The 19,939-nt window shown below is 40.5% G+C and overlaps 1 protein-coding gene across 3 annotated transcripts in view; it reads right to left on the bottom strand.

Annotated features, from left to right (window-relative positions):
* CXADR (CXADR Ig-like cell adhesion molecule) overlaps window positions 1–19,488 on the bottom strand; it is a 33,472-nt gene extending 13,984 nt beyond the window's left edge. Inside the window, exons 1-5 of one of the 3 annotated variants that reach the window (XM_027449277.3) lie at window positions 18,997–19,488; window positions 4,127–4,296; window positions 2,756–2,960; window positions 2,250–2,405; window positions 73–195 (exon numbers count right to left, since the gene is read on the bottom strand). In XM_027449277.3, the coding sequence (XP_027305078.1) occupies window positions 73–195; window positions 2,250–2,405; window positions 2,756–2,960; window positions 4,127–4,296; window positions 18,997–19,075 (733 nt within the window). In that variant the 5' untranslated portion in view covers window positions 19,076–19,488. Of the gene's footprint in view, window positions 1–72; window positions 196–2,249; window positions 2,406–2,755; window positions 2,961–4,126; window positions 4,297–13,190; window positions 13,252–18,996 lie in introns of those variants that run through there. The other 2 variants (XM_038186900.2, XM_013099925.5) reach the window with 2 other exon arrangements.
* Window positions 19,489–19,939: the final 451 nt, after the last annotated feature.

The raw sequence follows: 19,939 nt of genomic DNA, 5'->3' as shown, positions 1-19,939 counted from the left end.
TTTTAGGAATTTAGAGAAACAAAGTTATTCAGTTACACAAAACACAATATGACTACATAAGTCAACACTTACGAGGGGTGACATTCAGCTCAATAGAACATTCATCTACGCCAACTCGGTTTGAAGCAACACAACTGTATACACCAGAATACTCTTGAGATGCGTTTTTCAAGAGAAGTTCGCCTGTATTTCTATCTACAAGGAACAAAAAGCAAGTGTTTACCATTTACCAAAGTTTAGTTTCCTATTCAGTGCTACAGAACTATTATTTCCGCACATACATGAAATCTTAAAAATACCATATAAAAAAATCCAAAAGTCTACTGTGCCACAGAATACTATTATTTCAAAAAGACTTTTTACTGTACTAGATATTTATTCCACACATTTTGACTTTAATACTAAGCCTTCAAATTGCTCTGTCAATGGAAAGGAACAGATGCTTAAAATGGCCAATTCTGTCACCTTAATGTAGAATACTAAAATATAAGAGATAAACTGCATCACAGAGGTACTCTCTTCTCTTCTATGTTGAAACCAATTCTGCACCAAAACCAATTCTGCACAACCAGCTCAGATGTCTTTCATGATGAACATGAGTTCTGCAGACAGATCTGACGTAAACCTTGCACTCCAGTGGGCAACCAGTTAAGTCTAGCTATGCTGATAGTGAAAGCAGGAAGAACACTTCCCTTAAGGTTTCCAAAGCTAACAGCTACCTTTGCAAGATTTTTAAAATGCTAATAGATTTGCCACCAGCACTTAAACCCTAAAGCTCACAAGAGATTACATCATGGTAACAAAGAATCACACATATACTTAGCTCTTCCCACTGGAGTTAGGCAGCATAGAGGTCCTTGAGAGCACGTTCTATGCTCCCAAACCTACAGTCACAAGCCCCAAATAGCTGTTGCTTCATTATATGAAATGCCACTTTTGCATACTTCCTAAATCATTCTTGTCCAGCACTATCAATTGATTTTTTTTTCCAAAACATGAGACAAATTTATGATGCATAAGAAGGAATAACAACAGAACAACAGAAACTTAAGGTCTTGAGTGGTAAAGATAAAGACATTAGTGACTAACTTCATTGTCAAAACAAGAAATTGGACATAAACAGCGCTACTGGGATGCAAAAGTTCAAAAAGAACAGCATAAGACTCTTCAGATATAGTTATTTTTTTTAAGCAATCTGGCCCTTAAGATATACAGATACTAAGAGACTACAAAAGTAGTAAGTAGACTGGAGAAGTTCCTGTAAGTCAGAGGTTGTTCTAATGAACTAAACTGGAACCACATCTCCCCTCTGAAAATTCCTGAACCATAAATCAAGGGAGGATAAGAGACCACTATGAGGAGGAACCACGCAAGTTCCTGTTCCCTCTTCCCTAGACACCCACTTTTTAGACACATGGAATCATGATACCCTTTGTCCCACATGTCACGCACACTCCACATCAAAATGCTTCTATCTGTAAGTAGATTCCTAAACTGCTCCAACTGCAAGGTGAACATATCTCCTCCCAAGGATTAAAGTTTTTGTAACTATGAAGACTGACAAGAATTGGTACTGAGAACTATAATTCTAAGAAATATTCCAGGATAACTTTCACATAGTCAAAACTCACAAATTACAAATTAACTGGCTTTACTAATAAACTTTCACAAGAAAATCAACACCACCACAATAATAATACTGAATTCAGTCAAAATTTGTAACATTGAATTCTTTCCTGGATGTCAGCTAATGTAAGAGGGAAAAGCTTCTCTTCTCCTTTATGTATAGGAACTTTTCCCCTAAAGACACAGAACTTCTTGCTTAAGTTCTTAACTTCTTGCTGTATCACTTGATCAGGAATTAGAGAACTTCTGTGCAATCTCTAATGACAATCAAGTTTTTATTTTCACTTTCCCAAATGCAGCTGTAACCATTGGTCTAGACTACTCTGACTCTTGCCTGATGCCCATCTGAGGAGAAAAGCAGCCAAGAATCAGAAAGCAAGAGAAATTAAAGCATTCATGCAGCAATGAACATGGTTCTGCAGTCTAATGGTAAAAATCTTTTGCAACTTCAAACAGCTAATTTAAATGTCAATTTTACTACCCAGTGAAAGGACAGAAGTGACACTTCTATAGACTGCTCTATACTAAAATTATGCATGAGATGCTAACAAGTCAAAATATGTCAAAAATACGAATATAATCTTTATTATTTATAATTCTGAAAAATTAAAGTTTGACAGTACTCAGCGTGGATGTAGCAGGAAGTTCCTGTGTGCCAGATACTCTTCTCCAGTCATAAGACAAAAGTGGAGATCCTTCTTGTGATGCACATTTCAACGTAACATCCTTTCCAATCTCCTGTGATCCTTCAATGGAACATTTAGTTCTTGCCGGCTTCACTAATAAATAAAGTATTATTGAATTAATAGGTCACAATCGAAAATGCTAGTTATGTAGGTCAGACTGTTTTGCTAAAGAAAGTTTGTGAAACAAAGCCTTTGCAAGCATGGAGAAATTTTGTATGAAATACAAGCAAGATTTAGATTTTAAGTTCTTGTTATTCAGAATATTACTCCCTTTGCCCCTCCCCCAAAAAACAGAACAATGTCTTTGCCCACCCTGAAGTCTCAATAAGGGCTGATATGTTTAGGATGACTTTGCCCTGTGTAGGTTTTCATTTTATATATCAAATATAAAATGGCATAAGCACAAAAATGTCACTGCAAATTCAAGAAAAAAATTTGCTTACCAAGTACAGTCAACTGTATTTTTTGGCTTTGAACTCCAGGAGCTTTCTTCACTTTGCACTGATATGTGCCAGTATCTGATGACTTTAAATTCAGGATATCCAACGAACCATCACCAGATTTGGGATCGGCACTGGTAAACTGCATCCGCCCAGTCATAGCAGCATAATAATGATTATAAATTCTGTCTACAGCATACATAATTATCTATAAAAGAATAAATATGATTCAGAAATCTACATGGCATGTAAGCACTTGAAAAAAATGTTATCTTCAGATCCCTAGCAGTTCCTTTCTACTGTTTAAAATAAGCATGACAGATGATCACAAAGATGATATGAAGGCTGGAGAACCTCTTCATCAAAAAAGGCTGATAGAAGTGGGTATGTTCAGCCTGGAGAAGATATGGCTGCTGGGAAAAACACAGTATCATAAAGGTTGGAAGAGACCTCCAAGATCATCTGCTCCAACCGTCCCCTACCACCAATATCACCCACTAAGCCACATCCCAAAGAGAGAAAGAGGAGACCTCATTGTGGCCTTTCAGTACTTAAAGGATGGAGAAGGACTCTTCACTCAGGTAGGTACGGATAGGACAAGGGGGAACGGTCATACACCAAAAGATTAGATTTAGATTAGACATTAGGAAGAAATTCTTTAATGTAAGGGTAGCGAGGCAGTGGAAGAGGCTGCCCAAAGAAGTTGTGGATGCCCCATCCCTGGAGGTGTTCAAGGCCGACTGGATGGGGCCTTGGACAACCTGATCTAGTGGGTGGCATCCTTTCCTATGTGGTGTGGTGGGAAATTAGATGATCTTGAAGGTCCCTTCCAACACAAGCCATTCTATGATTCTACAATAAGTACCTCCGTTTTCAAAATAACACCTCATACAATGCTCTAATGAATGCTCCAGCTCAACACCTGCCCAACTAAGAAGACATCAGCATTGATTTTTGGCTTAAAGAAAACCGTTTAAAATTCCTCAAATCTTCATTCTGTAAAATCTCTATTAAAAAGAAGTCATTGATAAGGCTTCAAAAGAAGTGACAGCCTTAATAACTAACAGAGTTAACACATAACACAAAATTCTCAATTTTTTGATCAGGAAAATACACACATACACAACAGAGTTTTCTGTACTCTGAAGCATTTTTGAAGTTCTTTAGTTATTAAATTAAGTACAAAATATCATAACATTCTCATTATTCCAAAACTTCCACTACATTTCATATGACTGGTGTTTTAAAGTTATTTAAGACCACAAGCATCCCACCCTGAAAATTTTAACAAAGTCAAAAAAGTCACCACCAAAATTCATATATTGATTTACTTTAATAATTTAATTAGAACCGTGCAGAAAAGTCTCTACTTACTATTTGTTCCTTCTTTTGATTATCTGTTGGTATCAAGACCCACTCAATATCTAGTGGGCCTTCATCCTCGTCTGAGAGTACAAAAGTACATGGCAATGTAACTTTTTCTCCTTCAGCTTTTTCAAACATTGATTGGTCAGCTGGAGTTATACTCAGGCTTCTCGTTAGACCTATAAAAAATACTATGTTTTAAAAATCACTTCACAGTTCCACAGCAAATGTTCTCCTAGACATTACTATATTCTTTCCAGAACAGAATGCCTAAAACCAGTCCCTGTACAACCAAAATGCGTAAGTTACCCAAACAGCTAAAGCCTTAGAAATTTATCTCGACACAATGAAAGCCCAACTTTTTTGGAGTTCATATGTTCATTTAAGAAAAAAGTAAATTTACACCAATTCCTTTTGCAAATCCATTATATACTGTTTGTTCCTGTATAGAAATCAACTTTAAAAATCATTTCAAATTATTATTAAAAATCATTTCAAACTTTCATTGCTGCTTAAGAAATCCTGTGCAGTATGTTACTGAACACAATGCAAAGCTGGGTAGACTTAGTTTGGAATTGTATCCCATAGGCAATTGCATCTTTGTTTGAAAGGTCTTTTTGTTCAATTTGAGTCCCATTTGAAGCTAATAAATGAAAAGGCTGCTGCTGAAAATTTTGAAGTTATTGAAAACAGAAAATACAGAATATTTCCAATGACACATTTGGAATGAATAAAAAAAAGTCACAAGCTACTCACTCATTGATAAAATGAGAGCATGAAATGGTGACAAAGACAACCAGGACTGTGGGGTTAGATCAAGACAAGTTACTTTGTGATGAGCTATAAGGACTGGTTTATCTAGGAGGAATGGACAAACACATCCCTTCCAAAAACCTCAGGGAGTTTTCAGATCTGTTTGTCCTTTCTACCAGACTTACTTCTCAAAAAAGGCTATATAATCTTTATCCATATGGGTGACTACAGAAAACATGTTTCTGAACAGTATTTCCCCACTTCAACCCCATAAAATAATCCATATAGTGACCCAAACAGACTTGCTCAAAGGTCTGAAGCAAGATTCCCTTTATTTTACAAAGGGTATAGGCTTCCCTCCTTAAGTGTATAGGAACATACATCACAATCAAGAAGTAGAAATCTCCATTGACTTGTTATGGAAATAGGTTTGGCATTTTTACACCCACAGTTTTGTCCACCTTGCTGGCTATCATGTTCAGGTTTTCAGAGTCATTTTTGTATGTTGAGGCTACTGTCCATTGTGGCTATGATGTAGTCACTTGGATGTTACCACTACAGCAACAGATAAAAGGCCACAAGAAGATTGTCCAGCAAGATTAAGATTGTTTTGGTGCATCTGTAGAATTATAGCCTCAGACATAATAAAAGTTACTACAAACAGTGCACATAAGCTCTAACTTGCACTCTCGCACTAGCTCAAGTTACTATTTTACTTGCACTTTTCCATATAGTGGAGAAGCTCCAGCTGAACTCTGGAAACAGACTGTACCACAGCACAAGGACATGGACCTATTAGATCAAGTCCAGAGGAGGGCCATAAAAAGCTGATCAAGGTTTTGGAGAACCTCCTAACAGACTGAGAGAGCTGGGGTTGTTCTGTCTGGAGAAAAGAAGGCTCTGGGGAGAGCTCATAGCAGCCTTACAATACCTAAAGGGGGTCTACAAGAAAGAAGAATAGCAGCTATCAGGGAGGGTAGTCATAGGACAATGCATAATGGTTTAAAACTAAAAGAGTGTAGGTTTAGAATAGATATAAGGAAGAAATTCTTTACTCAGAGGGTGGTGAGGCATTGGAACAGGTTGCCAAGAGAAGCTGTGGATGTCCCATCCCTGGAGGTGTTCAAGGCCAGGCTGGATGGGGCTTCGGGCAACCTGGTCTAATGGGAGGTGTCCCTGCGCATAGCAGGGGGGCTGGAACTGTACAGCCTTTTAAGGTCCCTTTCAACCCAAACCATTCTGTGGTCTTATGATCCTATGAACACTTGTAGATAAAGCTATTTTCCACTCTGTCCATTGTTTGTTTCATCAATGTTAAACTGACAAGCAGAAGCAGCAAGCATCTTAGTTGAAAGGAGATGACAGAGCCAGCTGGGTTTAATCAAGCATTAGCACTAGAAAGGAGTGGCAGTTAATACTAGCTGGAGATCCCCTTCTGCAGAACAGACACCCATCTGCTGCCAGATACATGTATGCTGGCAAAGAAGGTTTAGCTAGAGCAGGCGTGCTAAGAGATTGCTTACCTTCCATGACTCTTGGACTATTATCATTGCATTATTACGACTAGTAGTAGTTTTGTTGTTTGTTTAAACTATTACCATTACCTACTCACGCTATTAACGAAGACAACCTGAAATAAGTAAAAACTGACCACAGAACTGGGAGCAAAGGAAAAGGAGGTGGGAGTGCTGGGGATGAAGGAAGAAAGGCTTGTGGAGAAGCATCCTGTGAGTGAATTGGCTGCAGGATTGGCCAGAAAAGCGTCTGATAGCACATGAGCTGTAAAGAACCAAAAAGGAAGTCAGGGCAGTTGTTTTAGTGACAGCCAACATAAGGCAAGATTGAAGTACTCACTGTTGATTCTGCTTGGAGCAGAAGGTTAGATGATTGAGGTCACTCTCAATGCAAACAATTCAGTTAACTGCATTAAAGACCTGTATGAAGCTAATGCCCACAGTGATCAGATGGCGTTGTCTCCAAGCTTTCCCCAAGCCTCACCTCCTCTAGTTTCCACTCAAATCAGAAAGATTAAATTTCTGTTCACTCCCCTAGTGTACTCCTCAAAACATAAGAGGATCATCTGTGGCATTTAAGTGCTAGTACAACATTATCAGACTGAGTGAAGATCTGTATTTCATAGAATCATTAACGATGGAAAAAACTTTCAAGATAATCTGGTCCAACCATTGCCCTACTACCAATGTCACCCACTAAACTATGTCCATGTGCATCAGGTCCAGCCTTTCCTTAAACACCCCCAGGGATAGTGACTCCACCACTTTCCAATGCCTGACTGCTCTTTCTGAAAAGAAATGTCTCCTAATTTCTAACCTAAATTGTTTTGATTAGTGGAGTTTTATGGATCAAGTTTCAGACTTTTCAGACTATTTTGAACATACCAGAAAGATGGTGATTCCTCAAGTTAGCTATCCCACTTATTCAAAGGTGCTTAGCATGAACTTGTCTGATTTTTAATTACAGCTAACAAATCACTGTGAAGAATAGACTCAGAAGCATGTAACAGATTCCTCCCCCACCCCCCCAAAAAAAAAAAAACACTGAAAAATATCAACATAGAAACATGGGTCCAAACATATATCATTCCCAAATACTTTTTCAAGGAAAAAAAAAAAACAACCAACAAACATTTCAAATTCAGCAGGGATAGTCAGAAGAATGAACCTTTGTGAATGGGTAAGAAGAGACAAGTACCATTCCTTGATGCAGAATAGTTAGTATTATCCCTTATAAAAGTTTCAGAGAAATGTAAGAGGTCAATACACATTTTGGTTCTGAGCATTTAGATTTAAGGTTCTCAATGTGGAATTATTTAATTTTCCTCTGAGAAATTGACCCTACTGCAAGTCACTGACTGAACAAGTTTTTCACATTATTTCTAAAGGAGTGCAAAACAGGATACCATTTTTCAGAAAACTGTAGAAATGCCTTCTGAGTACTTGGACATACCATCAAATAGCACTCAGGTGGAACACAGTTTAGCAAAGTACATTATTAAATTTTTAATCTAGGAAAAATGGTGTATTTGATGAAACTTAATGGAAACTGATTTTTAGTATCATTTAAAATAGTTTTCAAAACAGAAAACACAACAAATGGAACAATGCATTCTCCATTCCAACACAAGTAGCAGAAGACAAATTTTCGTTAAATACTAAATGCAGAAATAATAAATATTTTTAGATGAAAAATGTGAAGAGTTCAGCATACACTGGAATTCTGGGCTGCTTGCTTACACAAACTGAAGTGTAAATTTTAGCTTGACCAAAACATTTCTGGCAATCAGATAGCACTATCTTAGAGCAGTGTTGCATATCCCACTGAACACAATCCCTTCTTAAACAGGTAAGGTTAGAAAAGCCATCAGCTGGCACGGAAGGTAAGGCAACAGAAATACACAGAGAGGACAGGAGTAGCAGAGCTACACCATGAAGGCAAGACTGCCACCAGGTTAAAACCAATGTCTGAAATAGCAACTGCTACAGAGTGCAACTGCAAAGAAGCACAGACGATTTCTCCGTGGAATAAGAACTGAGCTCACATATCTTGCTGCACTTAAAATTGTAGTTGATCAATATACATTCTACATTTGCACAGTACTTCACCTGTACTAGCAGGCTCTCCACAAAAACTTTATGATTTGCCAATAGCAGCTTGTAAACAGGAAATGTCTGTAAATGCATGAAGGTTTCCTCACAGAATGAGGTCTTCAGAAGTATCAATCAGAAATGCAAGCTACAAAATTCACTTAAGAGACTCTTTCAAAGTATAGTTTATAGATGATGTTTGCCTGCATAGTTGTGATCAGATCTTTCTGCCTGACAGACTTCAGTCTTGAGAATCAAATCCCCACTCATATTACTTCTGATTATGCCTCTCAGCCGTAGTGAGTCTCTTATTTTAAGTTAGCTCTAATAGTATAAAGCAAAATTCCCCAACTGTCCCTTTTTTCCCACATCCACCTTAACAAAACTGCATTTCTGAAATAAAACACCATAAAACCTGGAAAGTCAACTTACACCGATGTCCTTACCAACTAGTACCTAACAGAGTGAGTTTCCCACTGCTTGCTGGCACAGTCTGACACAAACACTGTAAGCCTTCCTCATGGCGCAAATCCCTATAAGTCATCATCTCACAATCTTCTGCTTCCTGACTACACAAAGAGTCAGTATCTCCAAGTGATGCCAATGAACATCTCTGCAAGGCAGGGTGCTTCTAACAGAATAAGTGGAATAAAAGTTTCCTTAGCAAAAATAAAGTGAAAAGAACATTTGATATTATTCATTTTTAGTGATTTTGATATTACTAATTTTAGTGATTTTACAGCACCCACCATCCAAGCCGCATCAGCAAAGCCAGCAGGGCCACAAGCTGCAGAACTTGCTTAGGGTTTTTTCCCCCACAGTATCATAACTGACCACACCGCAAACTGAATCCTAGTTTTACCAGTGGGATCCCCAAAGGCCACAAAGCCTAGCTTTAGGTCTGGGTTCTCACAATTTCCCAGCATCTTGCCTCAAACAGAAAGCGTAGCAATCCATTAAAGTCAAAACTTTCAGGAACTTGGGCCAGATGTGCTATGAGGATTTGCTGTGTCTACCTTTCCACATCTTAAACTCTAGAACTTCTGGCAAGCCTCAACACATTGCAAAATCCTGAGAACATCATGTCCCTTAGTCATAATGAGGTCTGAAAGACAGGATTAACCTTGCCTTAGTTTCTGAGGAAGTTTTACCAGGATTCAGAAAAATCAAGCTGATCAACTTGGGGGTAAACAGAAAATGAAGGGAAGAGAGTCAATTCTAATTTTTCAACCAGCTCTAGTCAGATTTATTTTCTCAACTTCACTGTTTTTCCAAAGACACGACTTAGAACACAGAAGAAAGGCCACCAAAGAGACTTTAAAATTAGTAAGCATTATAGAACCAATGGCAAGAAAAAAAAAATGCAATTTAATTGAAGGACGCACAAAGAAACAGTGGTCTTCCCTTTAGAAGGGAAATTAATGAGATTTGGAGAATTCTGACATGAGAATAAAACTCTAAAATTCTATTTTACAGTCACATACACAGATTCTCATCAGATGTTTCAGAACAGAATCCAAAATCCCTATTAGCTCAATACACATCTTCTCAACTTTTCTAGTTAGACTCCTAGTCACTGAAGAACCAGCACAGCAACCTCATCTTAGCTAAGAGGAATAAAAGAGGGACAGAAACAAGCAAGCAGTCAATGAACCGTTGGTAAAAACAAACTGTAAAGCTTTTCTAACAAAGAAAGTACTATCCAGCCTGTTTTAGAAAGTTAATATTTAATATGTTCTACAGAGCAGTGCTTGATGCTAACTGTGGCTATTGTACAATGCTACAGTACAGATTTCGAAAATAAACCACAGTTCATAGTAAGTAGAAAATAAAAAACCCACCACCACACCATCTTAGCAAAAACATCCAACACTTCCATCTAGTATTTCTAAAATTATCAACATTAACAAACTATGCCTTTACTTAAACCTCAGAAAGGCTCTATCAAAAAAGATTAGAGAGAAGGTAAAAACCTGCCTGCCTACCAGCCTAAGTTCACCATGCTGAACACTTGTTAATCTCTGAAGACAGCAGACTCGACATTTGGACGGATGTTCACACCTGCATCTGTGATCTCCTAGGTGAACACTCCACAAGCTAACCAGTGACACAACTTATTGAAGCACTTCTACTATGCAGAAAAGATCCAAAGTTTATGGAGCCAGAGAAAGTAAACATCTCAAAATAAAAGCACTAGCCTAGAAAAAGTTGAGATTTGGCTTCCAGTCTTAACTCCAAACACTGTTTCCTCCTTCCTAGCCTATTTAGTCCCAGACTCAATATAGTAGTTCAGGAAAATAAATCCACACAACAATTTCTGAAAAAGAGATTGAATTTTAGGTAGATAGCATTAGTAGAGGCACAATGTTAAACCTTTCTCTTTCACATTTCATCTCAGCTGCCTCACCAGTAGCAGGATGAAGCTGAGAGATCGAACTCCCAGAGATGTGGTCTGGGTAAGCTTTCGGGACATGCTGTACACAAACTGAAGCTGTTTATCAGCACAGAGGAAGCTTCTGCCATAAACTACAAAGAGAAAGCTGATGAAACAGCAGGAGCACTTAACGCACAACATGGGAAAAAATCCACGTCAAAATGATCCTGGCAAATTCTATCACCTGGACAATCAACTACACCCCTGCTGGGTCTCCAAACAGTGGGTTTGTCTTTCCAAACTTCACTTCATCTGAGCAGCCAGGGTTGGGAACACCACTTACTGGAGGCACACTTACCATGCAAAATCTTCAGTTACACTTACTCTCAAAATAACCAGGGTGACATCATGGATTTACTTTCTCTCTGCTTATTTCTGACTTCTTATCTGCTTCCATATTAAAGAGGACTCTGCTATTAAGAATAAGCCTTATTTTCCTTTTTACTATCCAATCCCCAGATTCACAGAAACATGGTTTTAAGTAGCACAGAACCTAAAATCTGACCAGTTCCAGAAATGGAGGAGTGTTGCCAGCTGAAGCTCCTGATTTCTGCAGAACATCTCAAAAACACTGATTCTGCTTCAGAATTCCACAAACACCATCTTAAAGGTATCTGCTCTGAACAGAAACTGAAGCAATCCTGCATTAGCCTAGGCTAAGAAATCTGACAAAATAAATCAATTCAACAATAACCATTAAATTACTGAATTTCTACCTGAGTTCACCTGAATCCACAAATCCTCTGTCAAGTTACACAATGGAAAAGAAGAAAAACTGCAGTAAAACCAACAGGAAACAGGCTAAGCATACTGCCTTTCTGAAGACAAAAATATTCTCTTTCAGTCTGGACGTTACTTGCAATGGAAGAGTTCTGTGGCAGGATCAAACAAATAAGTTGCTCTAATTCATGTAGAGTTGCATGCTCGAGCTCCAGTTTAAAGCATACTGCACAGTAACTTCAGAAGTTATTCTTTCTCCCAATCTACTGACTTTTTTTAAGCTCTAAGACTCAAACAGAACTACAAACAACCCTAATCCTGTAAATACATAACATGATTTTTATTTCATTCCCAACCGCAATTCACTGAAATCAACTGGAATAGCTATGCAACAAAGGAAATCTTAAAAAGCATGGGCTAAAGCTTTACTGATCTTTTACTCGTCTCCCTCAAGTTTCACTTCTTCCCTTGATATCCCATTTGATTCTACCCCATGTTCCTTTCCTTTTCCAACTGTCCTTGTGCTCCTAACTTGCTCAGCACATTCTTGAAACTATTCTTGTTGCTAAACCCAAAGTCATTAGCCACGTATCCTAGCAACTACAGCAGCAGATGACCTTACTTAAGAGGGACGTACTTATCAAGTTGGGAGCGGGAGAGTTCGTATCTCATTACTGAAGTAAAGGATATGCTTGGGGGATGGGGTGGGTGGGCAGCCACACATAAAAAGGGAAGGGTTATTATAATAAAAATTAGGATTAAGATTAATTTTAAGCATGGGGATACTGTTTAGCCCAACATCTGTAGACCACTATGAATTCTGAGTTTTAATGCTTGGTCACGTTCAAATGGTCACGTACAACTTTGCTCAACCTGAAGTATTTAGGAAAAGGCAACCAGACGACTTCGGACTTACTGAGGTCCTGCCTTCTCATCCTCAGTTCCGACTGTCACCTCCCTTTATGCCAGTAAAACACTTCATGCAAAAAAGCACAAGTTTCAGTAGTACAAAGCCAGACACAGAAAAGCTGAGAGGCTGCTGTAGCCTCGGTAAGGATTTTCTTACGCTGCCATGACGCCCCACCCCATAGAGAAATTTTGCGTTACACCTACACCAGCCAAGCTGCTGCCAGCTCTCAGAGTAAGCAGCAGGGCTCATCCCCATGCTGCACAGCCACAGAGTGACTTGACTTAATGAACTCATCCAGTAAGAAAATAACACACTCCAAAAGTCCTCTGTTGTACCAGCTGAGTGATTTCAATCATCAGCTGCACAGCACTGACTCTGACAGTAGGAGAGGAAGAAGGAACCCAAAACCACCACTGAAGCAGCAACAACCTAGATGGACACGTGCAGTCACACCAGATGTAACCACATCGCATCTGTAACGCACCTGGGTGTAATGTGAAGCTATACCTTCACACTGCACTTAAGTGGCATTAAGGAATCATCGTGACATAGCATTTAGAAGAGTAAAAAGAAATGGTGTCCAACCATTACAGAGATTTTTTTCAAAGACAAAACAAGAAAAAACAACAAATCCTGATACTCCTTACTTACCCATACAAAACCCTGCCTCTCCTCTACCAGTCCACACCAACTGCAGCAGCTGGTTTGTGCTTTCAGCCCTGCGAGTCACATGTTTTCCAGCTACCCAACTGATACTGAAGGGTTATACAGCCACTAAGCAATCAAGTCACATGGTTCATTTTATTTTTTTCCTGCCAATTTGATGACATTTAAAAGGAAGATGAATGAAGTAGTCCTTTTGCAGTGTGAAAGCATTAGGCACATCTGTCAGTCAATGCATTAGGGAGTTTAAGTACAATCAAGCACTTAACTGAGCAGCCATATTACTTTCACTTGAGTAAAGGGGTTTGGGCTCTTCCGAGCTAGTGAGCCACGTTTTTTCATAGCACATGCAAGTTTTACATTAAGATTGAAAGTTATTTTATTCAGTAGTATATTTTTGTTGCTTTGTGAGTTGTCTTTGTTGTTGTGGTGGTGTTTTAGAGTAGCTACTTGTTTTTGCCTCCCTCCTCCCCACTGCAAGAAATAGCCAGAAAGGAACATGTTCAAAGAACTAGAATATCCACCCTAAATAGACAGAAAGTTAATAAGTCATTATATGTATACATATGCATTATTTTATAGGTCTTAACTGAGAGGGAACATTCCTCATAGCTTAAGTGGTGAATACATCTAGAAGGAAAAAACAGAAAATGCAGGATCTATAGATATATGAAAATTCAACTACCTATACAATATCACTCCACACTAGTTAAAACAGCTGTGAATTTAAGAAGTTTTCATCCTTCTTCCTACACACACCCCAAATATTTCTTGTTGATTAATCATCTTTCAACATGCCAAATGTAGGTTTTAGCTGCAGGGCATGAAAGATACAACTCTATGTGCTACATCACAAAAAAAAAAAAAAAAAAAAAAGGTAGCAGCAAGCAGAACTGCAAAACTTGTGACCATTGAGCACTTCAGATGCTTCTCAAAAGCAGCTAAAGGAAATCACGTCACTGCTGAACAGCTCAGGACTGGCTGCAGCCTACAGCCACCAGAGCTCAGATCCCACTTGTCTATCACACTGCAGTTTTAGAATACCCGATCCAACAAGTACATGACATCCAGAAACAAATTTTTACCCTTCACCCACACAAGTTTGAGGTTAAAGCTGATCCTTTGCTTACAACTAAGACCAGTGATCCCACTGAGTTGGATCCAGAAACAGAACAGGTAAACAGTACAACCTTATAAAACCTTACAAAAATTTAATGCTTTTCTGACTTTAAACCTCCCTGAAGACGCTCACTGTGGAGCCAGAAGAATGCCAACTACCACTTGAAATGGATGCAAAAATAATCCTTGAGGTAACATCTAGCCATACAACTGACCAATTGCCTGATTTAGCGATGTAGTCAGACTCCCCAAAAAAGCTCCCCAGACCAGGGTTACATATTTTTCTCACGTGGGAGAACACTGATCACACACAACTAGTCTTCCACCATCTTCCTGGTACTCATTCCTGCCCTGTAGCAGGACAGATTGTTGGCACAACTCTTTCTTGTTCCAAATCAGGCAATCTTAACTGGTTAAAAAACAAAACAAAACATAAAAGGTAATGTAAGGATTCTCAATTCAGACCCATTCACCCACACAACTAAGACAGTTGTGCAGTAAATAAAATTACCAGCAAGGATGAAGGGTTTGCTATGATCCAGCTCCTACTGAAAGAGGTTAGCTTCACTGCCACTTACTCCCATGACAACAGGCTGAAGTGGCTCTTCTAATAACCAGTCCCTGTCAGATGCAAACTAGTAAAAAGATGAATTTAAATAAAAGGCAGCATAAGCTAGCTAACTGTGTATTTAGCCAGCAGTGACTAAATTGATGTAATTGGCAGGGAAGGTATTCTTACAAGCTGCTGAGCCACACAACTGTTGAAATTTATTTTATGTTTCACACAGCATCTAAAAGCTTCATGAAATGAATCAGAAGTTGCAACATGAGCAAAAAGGGAGTCCCTGACATTAAAAGCTTATGAACACATGCAAGCAACAACAAATGATGAAATTAGTTAGACAGTACTATGAATCAATACTGGCCCCAAAAACAAGCTCTCTGTTGCGTATTCATCTCCTAGGTCACTGTGGCAAATGAGTTTTAAAACACTCCAATAGCAAGACAGGTCCAAAGATGCTTACAAGGTTACAAGGAACTTCTTGAAGCACGAATGGAATCAAAGGCAAAACACAGAAGTACTCATAAGAAACTTTTTTTTTTTTTTTTTAAAAAAAAAGGAAAACAGCAGTGAAAGCCAAAAAAAAAAAAAAAGTCATTTATATAGAGATGAAACTACCACTGCTGAAGTGGAATCTGGTTTGGAGAATGCTGTGACAAGCACTGAAAGTGAAGACAGGCAGACAGGCAGCTGATGCTTGATGCAACACAGGGGAAGCTAGCAAGGGGAGGCAGCCAGAGCAGAGCAAAGTGACAAGCTATAATCATTTTTGCAGCACCACACTGAATGCATAAAATACTTTCTGATAAACAGAAGATTAGATAAAGCAAAATGATTGTAATTCAAATCTAAAGGCTGATGTCACAACAGTAACTAATTAAACCCAACAACCTCAGCTATTGCTGGTTAAAGTTTTTCATATGACTTGAAAATACTATTATTTGGGAAATCTAGGAAAGGAGAATTGAACATCATTTAACTGTCCACTGACATGAAAAGCTAAGAAGAACTTGAACCCTGCAAGCCGTTAAAATTATTTTTCAACTGACCAAGCATATGCAGCTTAGCAATAGAGACTAGGATGGGAATGATCCTGTGGTATCGAAATTCAAAAGTCAAATTCTGTAAGATCCTGGTGCTGCATAAAAACATGAGCAGGCTTAAGTTCCTTCTTACACATACTTGGCGAAGTATACCAGCCACCAAATGCTGGCTGACTTAGAGTGCATCAAAAACAGTTGCATAACCATAAGACCTAACAAAATGATCTGCCAGTGGTAATAAATCACCACCTCCTTAAACCAAAATTCTGCATTATCCTTTGGAAAACAGTTTAATATACATTTTCTCATTAAAAAAGTATTCAGAAGCTGAAGAGTATATCATTTTGATTAGCCTTCTAAAGGATTTGTTGGTGACAGCTACCAAATTAATTTAAAGAGAGCTTGCACATTTTGGGAACCCCCCCAACTACTTGAAGCAACCAATCATACTCAACCAAAATACGTAACAACAGACCTTGCACATGGCCATCAAGTTTCACTTACCACAGTGCTTGGAGTGCATTTTTAGATAGAGAAGAATTATCAACATAGCTTTAGAAAAGGTCTCACAATTACAAAAAGTGATCCAAATATGAACTCATACTGTACGACCACAAGGCAGCCAAAGACTCAATTTCACTACCCCAACCAGTTCTGTGGTCACACTGCAGTAGCACCAACTCAAAGAGAAACCACCATGAGTTATTTATCAGTTGCACAGCCAAGTAACACAGAGGCAGTTGCTAGAATCAATGCAGGACTAGTTACAACGATAGGGTAGAAGAGGATGGTTCTCCCCTTGTATCCTTGTGTTCAAGGATGAACCCCTTCCCTCCTGCAAGGGGAAGAGGAAGTTCCCAATTTGATTATTTATGACTGTGAAATTGACCTTAGCAGAGAGATTAAACCCCTGCGCTGGGTTCAGGGACGGCTTACACCCAGACACCTCTCGCTTTCAACACAGAATAGCACAGCATGGTTGCTGGCTGAGGGTCTATTTTGTACAGTCAAGAGAAGCTTCCTGATTTATACGAAATCAGTAATTTTGAGTCTTTTACTATTAGCAAGGTGGAAACAAGGAAAGTTAGACTTACAGGAAAGGAGGGAAAAAAAAAATAATACAACTTTCAGTAGAAGCCCTGAAGTACCACAATAAATTACTCCACTACCACAAACTCAAGCAAGGACTTGAGCAGCTAGCTAGACCATGCTCCACTGCCAGCAGCTTTCACACAACTGCACACAAATGGCTTCTTCTAACTTTGGTCCATACAGAGAAAGGCAACTTACTGTTCTCTGTTTCCTCAAAGGAAACACCGTGCATCTGGACCACTGACAGAAATATTAATTCTATTTAATAGGGGAAAAAAAAAAAACAAGGAATCCCTGATCAGCTCCAATGAAGAACTTTTTTTTTTTGTTTGTTTCTTTTAGAGGACTATGAAATCTGTGCATCATTCAGGCTAGTCATCCAAATAACCATGCAAAAATATTCCTAATCAAAACACACTATGAATATATTACTTTAAGAAGTCATCCAGTTTCACAGTGAAGTTTGAAGACACCTGTAACACTTCTGTAAAGCTGGGGCGTGAAATCTGGTTCCGGTTTTGCATTTCATCATATAACAATTAACTCTAGTTTTATAGCATTGTAATATTTGATATCTTAGCAGGGATCCAGCTCATTTACAGCATATCCAATAATTGTGCTCGAGACAATCTTTCTTCCCCAGCTTTTGTTACATGAAGTGTTTCAGTACAAACCTTAATCACTAACCCAGACACTAAATACTTGTGATTCATAGTTCACGCACAACTTCTGCTTAGAGAAAGCGAGTTAATGCAGAACTACCGATATCTCTTTTCGCATGAGATTAGAGCCCATCATTCTGTTAAACAGGCAGAATTTTGATCCCATGAGTAATTTCCCCCATGACATCAACACGGTATTAGCATTTCAACAGGAAACAGAATCTGTCCTCCTGCCAGTGCTGATGCGTGCTCTGCTGTAGACCTTAACCTCCTCAGGTGTTCTGTCACCTTCCGCAGTTTCACATAAATTCGGGCCACCTCTAGGCAGCACACAACATGTTTTTCGAAGTCACTTGAAGGAAGCGTTGACATTGCACGCGGTTCAACCGAGTTCACGCCAGCCACCTAGCCAAGCGTTTGCCTACTTTTTTGTTTCGAACAGGCCAGGCACGCTTTCGTTGCTGTTGTTTGACAACATCCACCCCTTTGTTCTCTCCCAGTAAGAAAATCAAATGAATTCGGGTTTACGTGTAACGCAGAGGCTTTCTCCCACTTCGAATTCCCTCAGCTTTCCACCAGAGCCTCCAACCGCCCTCAGCACCCTCACTGAGCCCAGAACAATTGGGCAGCGAGGGCTCGACGAGCCACCCGGCCCCTTCCACCCTTCCACGCCAAGGCCAACTTGGCGGCTGGATGCAGGGTCGGGGGAGGCGCTGGGCGCCGATTTCTCTCGGATTTCTGATTAAATTTGATTAAAAGCACTCCTTTTCGCTCCCATTCCCCCGGCGGGGCGAGTCCCCTCCCCAGCCCCGAGCTGCTGCGCCCGTTCCCGGCAGCCTCGCACACACACCCTACCGCCACCACGTTAAAGATTAATTAAAAATAAATAAATAAATAAGCAAGATCAATACAATAAGGGGAGAAGGGACAAAAAAAAAAAAAAAAAAAAAAAAGGAAAGAAAATCGAAGCCCGCAGGTCGCCTTCACGCGGCGAGGTGGCGGAGGGAGCCGAAGCGCGGCAGCCCCCCGCCGGCTGGCGGCGAACAAAGCCCGGCGCCGCCCGCCGCAGGGCTCCGAGCCTCGGCCACCGCCCCGGAGCCACGGGGGAGAAGCCGGGACACCGGCACCGCCACGAGGACCGCGGCCACCGCCCCCTCTCTCAGCCCAAGCGCGCCCTTTCCCCTCTTTTCCCCTCTTTTCTCCTCTTTTCCCTTCCCTCCATTCCCTTCCCTGCCCTGCCCTTCCCCTCCGTTCCCTGCCGGTTCCCTCCCCGCCACCTGCCCGCCCGTCCCGCCCCGTCCCGTCCCGGCGCCCACCGGCGGAGCCGAGCAGGGCGAGTGCCAGCAGCAGCAGCACCGCCAACGACGGCGACGGCAGCGATAGCGGCGGCTCCATGGCGCGGCGCGGCGCGAGCGGGCGGGCAACCGCCACCAACGGCTCCGGCCCCGCGAGTCCCCCCGGGCGGGCACAGCCCCGCCCCGCGCGCCCCGCCCAGCAGGTGAAGCGCCCGTCACTTCCGGGCCCCGGCGGCCGAGGTGTGTGGTGGCGGCCGGTGGCCGTGCTGCGTTGGGTCGCTGTGCGCGAGTAGCGACCGCTGCGCAGCAGTCTGATGGGTACACCGCAACGCCAGGGCTGGTAGCGGGCATCAAAGGCTTTCTGCCGCTGTGGCTTATTCTCGTGAAGGGATACGTCGTGCTGGTAGCGCGTCCTTTGATGTGCCCCCTGCCCCGTCCGTACTGAGAAGCTGTCCCCATAATAAAAATGTTTACACAAACACAAAACATCGTTTGTGTCCCTACGCTGTTTTTGACAGGAATTGTGTTACTGTTAATTGTGGTATTTTTCTTTGATGCCCATAATAAACTCCAAATACGTTAATATTCTACGGCTGTGTGGGAGATGAAAGCTTAAAAAGAGAAGTCCTCTCTCCCCTTGTAAATTTTAGATCAAATGAGCATTAGGGTATATATTAGGGTATTTTCCCGACTGCTTAGCTATAAAGGACGTGTTGCTCCTTCCATTCAGTCAGGGATTCCTAGTGATACAGGTGGTGGTGTCTCCATTTCTGCTGGAGTAATGAAGGCGTGAATATGAGCTAGCATCTTTCAAAATGGTTGGCTGCTGTAAAGAAAGCTGCAGCTTTTACCTACCACCTCACATCTTTTTTTTTTTTTTTTCTGATAAATAAGGTAAATGCATTGCTATTTTCCATGAAGATGCACCTAAGTACTGCTTATTCCATCTTGTAAGGGCATGACA

This window comes from Anas platyrhynchos, chromosome 1 (assembly GCF_047663525.1).
Source record: "Anas platyrhynchos isolate ZD024472 breed Pekin duck chromosome 1, IASCAAS_PekinDuck_T2T, whole genome shotgun sequence".
NCBI classification, from domain to species: domain Eukaryota; kingdom Metazoa; phylum Chordata; class Aves; order Anseriformes; family Anatidae; genus Anas; species Anas platyrhynchos.
This window is presented reverse-complemented; position numbering and strand designations above follow the sequence as displayed.